This window comes from Opisthorchis viverrini (assembly GCF_000715545.1).
Source record: "Opisthorchis viverrini unplaced genomic scaffold opera_v5_58, whole genome shotgun sequence".
Taxonomy (NCBI): domain Eukaryota; kingdom Metazoa; phylum Platyhelminthes; class Trematoda; order Opisthorchiida; family Opisthorchiidae; genus Opisthorchis; species Opisthorchis viverrini.
Window position 1 is genome coordinate 285,258 of NW_008751716.1, and position 7,203 is coordinate 292,460.

Consider the following 7,203-nt stretch of genomic DNA (forward strand, 5'->3'; position numbering starts at 1 on the left):
TCCTTCGAACACGTTACTGAAATACCTTCACAGTCTCTAGGACGAGTTCCTACGAACACCGCATATTTTTGGGACCTACGATTCCTTCGACAGCGCAGCCCTACTTTATTTCAGTTTGCACTCAAGCGGGAGCACCTATATAGTGTCCAAATTTTTCATACGCCTTTCCACATAGACACTACTGCTAAATTGACTGTGCAAAATGCTCTGTAGCTCTACTGTTTTCCCCTGAATTCTAAACACGATTGGTTTCACCGCCGGAGATTATGTCTGTTACCTGCTGGTCCTATCCGTCCACCGGTTCCAACAGGAGAACCATCCAGCAGACCGGACATTTGCGCTGTTTATTCATGGATATCCCACTGATACGGGACCGAGACGAATGTATGGAGCACTGTTTTCTAGCTGCTACTTGCAGCCTCAGGATGTACAGCTGGACCTTCATTTGTAATGGTGAATGGAGTTCTTTGTCAAAGCGTAGGGTTGACGGAGCTTACTGGCCGGAAGGTCCGCGGTTCACCCAACCTCAGCACCTCGACTGTTCCTGCATAGGCTTGTAAACTTGGCAGTATTTTATCCCTCATGCTTCTCTCGGGTGGCATAGCAGCTAGGTACCGACAGGGTGTTACATTAATCTTGCTGTGAGCTACTTTGCGCACGCAACCCGCCCTTCAACCTATTTGAGAACAAAGCAACATCACAGAGCTTTTCGCCGTTTTCCCACGGCTATCCAAAGAAAATCTTCCAAGTGACTTCTGTCAGTGATACAACACCATTGACAAGACTGACCAAAGCTCCTCGATAACCCACTGTGGTTGTACCCTCTTGTGGCTTGCTGGGTTGGTGGAGTCCCCGAACTCCTATCAATCTTGTTTCAGACCTGAACACTTGATTGAACATTTGTGGAATTAACACTCATTTACAAACTAAGATGACGCCAACGTGAGATTTCACTGTGGTAAAAAAGACCTCGTTAAGCCTCATTTGAATCCTGATTTATAACTTTATCTAACAGCCTTAGCTAAAATAAACCCGTTTCTGACAATACCTTATTAGAATTGTACAGCAGCAGTGGAAAATGAGGTGAAATGGATGGAAACGTTTGAACAGAAGCAGATACATTGGAGAGGTGTGGAACTGACCAGTTAGGAGTCTAGTTGATAATTTACGACACTGACTCGTTCGATCGATCGATTGCAGTTGTTCTCTAACTGAGTTAGTCTCTTGTTCATTCTGCAACAATAACAGACTGAGGGGAGGTTATATTGAGTCCTGTGCACTGTCCCACGTATGCGTGGCAGTATGGAGTCGTCAGTTTTTATCTACTGTTAGTATAGCGAATCGAAATTGGCTAACGTGAGATCTCTTTGGGGTCAGAGAGGTGTGCAATCCTGTTGTGCCGCGCTCTTCGGTTCGTCAGCACCAGTTGAACCTTGTGTACGTGAAATTCATGTTTTCATGTGGCCCACCTGAGACATTGTTCCGAAGAACAACCCTATGTGATCAGTTCGGATGTTTGATTCACAAAACCCACATATTGAACTCCGTCACGGCGGAAACTCGCAACATGCCTAAGACTGACTATGAAGTTCGTATTATTAAGCCAAAAGCATCAGCTTGTCCGTCAAAGATGTACTATGTAACATTGAATCTTCGCACTGATGTATCAGTCAAACGGCTAAGTGAAAACAGAAGATATGCGAAGTCTCGGTGTCTGTTGATTGGTATCCAAATGCCGGGTGGTTTCCGTGGAAAATAAATTGTGCACTATAGACTAGCAAGGCAACGTTGGCTAGGAAGAACACTTGACATGACAAGGCTCCGCCGACCCTGGCTGCAGTCGGCGCTTAGTCGTGTGAAAGATGAATGTGGTCGCGACTTGACGACAAAGCTTGAATGTCCCAACCGACAAACCTGACCATTCCGAGGGATTTCCCCTCTTGTGGGGCGCTTCGGGATGGGCACATCAACCAAGAGGCACACTGGAGAGTGCGGCCCAACTACCTCCAACTGTAATCCTAGTTTTTACCAGTGAATAACTGCCTACGAGTTCTGTTGGTCCAACTTCGCACCACTTCCTTGCAATTTTTATGCTGTCCTATCATTTCCCATGCGTGACCTTGGCACCTTGGTATCTGCTTATTGGATGCCACGCTCAGACGGGCAAACACCAGAAATCAGTGCCTCTCTGCTGGTCAGCTTATCATGAGATATTGTGGTTTGAATTCTGTCCGTAAAAAACAGCTGTAAAACTCACCGGCACCAGAATTATTTTTTTGCCAACACCTTATCCGTGTCGTTTCAGAATAGGTCGTCTGTGGAGTCTCTCTCGGACAGAGCGTGCTGCAGTAGTTGAACTTAATATTCCGACTGTCAAGATGGGAGCAGCTGGACTAAAGGGGTCATAGTTTTTAGCAGATGCGGATACCTGTTGTGGCCCCATTACACTCTTATGTTTCAATCCCTCAATTCCAACTCCAGTGGGAAGTTCAGGTACTAAACTTCAAGTAGAACATAAAGTTGACGGAAACTCGTGAACTGCGCCTATCTGATGAGCCCCAAGAAGGGCGAAACCGGTCGTGGGCTGTCGAAGATTGGTGAAGCAATCTTGTGAGTAGTTTCCTTGATGAAAATACTAAACTTCAATTTCACGTCAGAAACACGTACATTAACCCGTACTCATGATTAGTCGTCCTCTTCTAGGAGACATCTTTGGCGCATGGGATGCTTTCTATTGCAGTTGCCTTGAAGCTAACCTAACCGGACAGGGTACACTTTTCTCTAAGTAGCTAGTTCACTTCCCAGGAAATAAACTAGTAGAAATCATCGTTATCTCTGACAGCGGAGAACATTGGTGCTGCATGCATTCTTCAGGTAAAGTGTCGTCTGTTCCACAATAAACACTATCTCCTGATCAATCCGAATTCGTGGTTTCGAACCGATCGTGGATCTCAGATCGTCCACCCGAACTGGCCAATTCTCATTTGGGACCCACCGAGATGTTTTTCTGATGACACAAGTGGCGCAAGTTGGCAAACGCAACTCTGGTCTTCGAGATTCGTGCGTTGACTATGCCTGTTACGCTACCGTCAGAACCAATGCAATTTCCGGGATACCTATGGATTTTCCAATGTCACTCCTTGAATTCTTATTGCATGTTTGAGGACTGTACAGCCTGCAGTATGAGTGTGAAATTTTGTGGGTGCGCGGTGCATGCCCAAGGACTGGATGACCATTGGTCAGCTTGTCCAATCACAGGCTTCTCGCTGTGAGAGATCTGAACACCGGGGTGTTGGAATACTTTTAAATTTAACGAAAATGGAGACAGTGGACTGTCTTGTCGGACATCATTATTCGTAGGGAAGCTTTTTGAGAACTTCTGATACACTCTCACACGTCCACATATATATGAATGCAAATAGCGCATGATAATCATGAACTTTTGAGGAATACCCTGTCGCGCAAGCATGTTGATGAGAACTAACTTCGAATCAGTACTGATGATTGAAACCGGAAAAAAATGCGGAATCCCCAAAGTGAAATTTTATCTCGCCTATCCACACCATCGACAGGCACTGTTAGACTGACCAGAGCCAGGTCTGATATCCCAATATGTACACCAAGCCTGCCAACGCGAATCGACCGATACAGCTAGGAATCGTTGATCAAACTGACGATACCCATCCCCCAAAAGCGTGTTGATTTCCCAATGCCTTTTCCACAGGATCTAAGAAGACTAAGTTGAGAATCGGTCATCAGTGATTTATTTATTCGTTGTCAAAAATCTCGAGTTAAGAATGGGTGAGAGAATATGGATCGCAACGTGCAGAAATGAGAAAAAACAGCAATGGGCGATGTTGTGGGATTGGGTCAAGAAACCAGTTACTTTTTTTACACATTCTCAGTGGAAAACTGCCTTATTCGCTTGGAAAGGGAAAAAAGGAAGTAGGTGCTCAATCACACCAAGAGGTGATATGGGCACTGATATCAGAACTCTAAGATGTTGGGATATAGAAGCACTTATGAACATGGGGGGGGGATCGCTGACATAGGCGCAAACACAAACTACAAGTAGAACCAGCTACTTTTTTCTCGCTGCACAGACCACGTTGGAACCTATCCTAATGTCGATTGTAGATAGGATCGCCGGAAATCGGAACAACATAATGGATATCCGACAAAGATCACAAATGCCTTGGTTGGCATCATTTTGGGCGGCGTTCTCGAGATGAACACAGTTTTGCTTGACTGTCCAGTTAGATTTACACTTCCGTGGTTCTTTTTTAGTTCGGAGAATTGACGGCTATCAGAATAATGACGTTTTAATGTACGTCCCAAATCAACACATGATTGAGAGCATCGTTGTCACCCAAAGAATCGGAGATCGTTGGTTCCGCAAGGACAGGCGGTGTTAGTTCACTGGTCACGTATTCCTCATATCCGTCGCCTCCGCTGATGATTTTCATTTGTGTTGCAATGGTAGCACACGGATTAACCGATGCACGTCGCACTCCAAGCAAATAGTGACGTGGATTGGGTGGAGCCAGTGTGTTAGCATCCGGCTTCGGCTGGGTATCGAGTTCCTTTTTTCGAATGACTGTGGGTATTCTGGATGGTATTTCGAGGTTCTCACCAACACCTCTGTGTTGTGATGTTAAGTCTTGTGGTCGTGGTGCGCATAGACTCGGCACCTTGATCGTATGTTCCTCATCACTGTTATCCACTTTCTCGGTCTCCGGTATCTCTTCAAAAGACGAGTGGTCGAGGGATTTGGGCTGGAAAGTCACTCGGGCTCTCTCGGGTAGCTTAGGAAATTCACCTTCTGTTACACTTTCCAAACTAACTAGAAAGCGCACTTGTCCGATATGACCTTGCCGAAGGACTGTGAAGAAATACAACAGGAAACAGGAAGGATGGAGCGGATTAATAAAATACAGCCATAAACTGGAATAAGAAGCTATGTGATGTGGACTTGCAAAGCCTAGTTTACACCATACGCATGTTCTAACCTCCTCCTCATCATCATCATCAAAGATAGCAACTGATGCTTCACTGCCGTACAACCATAAGGTTCGTCTAGTTATATATATATATATAATTATATAAAAACCCTAGAGTGAAAAGCAGATAAAAGGAGTGGGTGTGGGGATATGGTGCTGACCTATGTCAAGCATTCTGAGGTGCCTACACCTCCAACCGCTCCATCAGACAATCTGAAAAGAAAGTGACAGCACGAACGCCACTGACATCGATTAGGCACCATTTCTTGCAACGTCTCCAGCCAAGCTTACGTAAGATCGGGTCCACGTAAGACTACCGAAAATTAGACAGAAAAGTTGATTCTTGTAAACACATACAGCTAAACCAAATAATATGAAGATTTTTCAGTCTCATAGTTTGAACATCTGCTGGAGTAAAACGCCTGGAATGAGTTGGCGGAGCATCCGTCAACACGTTCCTTTCGCACACGCAGGTGCCCAGAGCTGAATTCCCGCATTGTCGACAATACACGATACTGCTGAGACATACTTTAAGCCAAAGCCCTCTGTGGTCCACATGTGGCTAGTTGGTCACTTAACCAGTTAGTGAGTAATTCAGTAGTATGTAGAAGTGGATATTATCACGTTGACTCAATCGCTTCCCATTCCTCCAGCACTGAGCACTTCCGTAAGGCATGGTGCCGCATGGTAGAGGTCCACAAGCGACCACCTTTTATGTATGCAGCCACTGTTCTAATCTGCCTATGGCTGTCCTGATCAATCTCACTGATGGGACAGATGATATGTCAACAATAGGACAAAACTGAAACCTGCCTACATGCAGGGACAATCTACTTGGCCTTGTTCCGCCCTCATTCCATACATGGCTGCAAACGCCAGATACGAACCATGGTCACCAAAACTTGTACCTGGTGCTGTTCTGATGGGTATGTTTATACGGATGGAGGAAAATGAACAGATTGAATGTGAAACTAAGCGGAAGAAATAGTCAATTTTCGATAGTGTGGGAACATTTTGGAATTTCTCGTGGAGATTTCTTTGAGTAAGTGATGCCAATCTGCGCTGAAAGGCTGAGTAGCACTACACAATTGTTTCATCCTCAATGGGAATCGCAAGGAGTGGGTGTATCACAAAACTCCAAGGAGTCACGATTCTACACTTCTTGGCTAGTAGTTTGAACATGAGCGGCTGATCAGCAGTGTGATTAGCTTGAACCTAGGGGGAAGTTTTACGTGATCCTCAACTCTGATGATGTAACAGATATATGATGCTTGTAGGTTTCTGATGAATCGGCTTCACCTACAGAACGAAACCTCCATTAAAATGGTCCTCTTTCATCTCGATAAGTTCGAATGTTACTGTGGAGGAACGGGACGCCTAAAACTCTTCGAATTTCAGCATCGATCAGCTCCAAACTTTTCTAGGTTGACAGGTAAGCTTCGTCTCCCGAGAGCGATCAGTGCTGAAAGTATGATTAGATGTGGATTGATTTTAACGATTAGTGCATTTTCAACATGAGTTACCGAGGTGAGGTTTTTCATGTCAGTTACTTAAAGGTAACCAAACTTCATAACCTTCTGCTAGCTGGTTCACTCACCTTTGAAGGCGAATTACTGAATACCAAATAGTTGTTTTTAAATGGAGACTGGACCTTACCGTGGTGCGACGGTTTGCGCACCTCAGCGATCCATTGAGCTATACTGGAGAGTGTCCCGCGACACTCACAGAGTCTCTCATACCAGGTCGGTCAATGGTTAGAGGTCTGACGAACACAGTCTCCTGGCCCTCCAGGTTGGGGGTTGGAACATGTGGCGACTTGTTCCGTAGAAATGGTAATGCATTTGCATTTCCCGCCAAACACCGCTGCCTTGCGGTTAGGCTTTTGAGCCAAAGGCTTTGGTTGAGGACCATAATCCTCCCCCTGTCTAGGTGTGGGCGCCCTGGCAGTATCCCAGCCCTCGTACAACCATGACCTACACAACCAACAATATTCTCATGCCACATCGGCCGTCGCGTGGTACCATCAGCCGGGTCGCCTTACTTGCTGCATACAGAAAGCCGGTAATGCCCGGAGATTATTTCAGTTGATCCGTGCGACCGGTCCCCGGAAACCACCTGTGAGTGAAAGCATCAAACATCAGAATGGAACGACCATCTCTAATAAGGGGGAACGCCTTGACCGGTGGGCTGAATACTTTGAACA

The 7,203-nt window shown here is 45.6% G+C and overlaps 1 protein-coding gene across 1 annotated transcript in view; it reads right to left on the bottom strand.

Moving 5' to 3' along the window:
• Positions 1 to 3,785: 3,785 nt before the first annotated feature.
• T265_03907 (hypothetical protein) overlaps positions 3,786 to 7,203 on the bottom strand; it is a gene marked incomplete at both ends in the record, with an annotated part of 78,083 nt that continues 74,665 nt past the window's right edge. The window contains one exon of the mRNA XM_009168508.1: positions 3,786 to 4,882. Within this exon, the coding sequence (XP_009166772.1) occupies positions 4,323 to 4,882 (560 nt within the window). The remainder of the gene's footprint in view (positions 4,883 to 7,203) is intronic.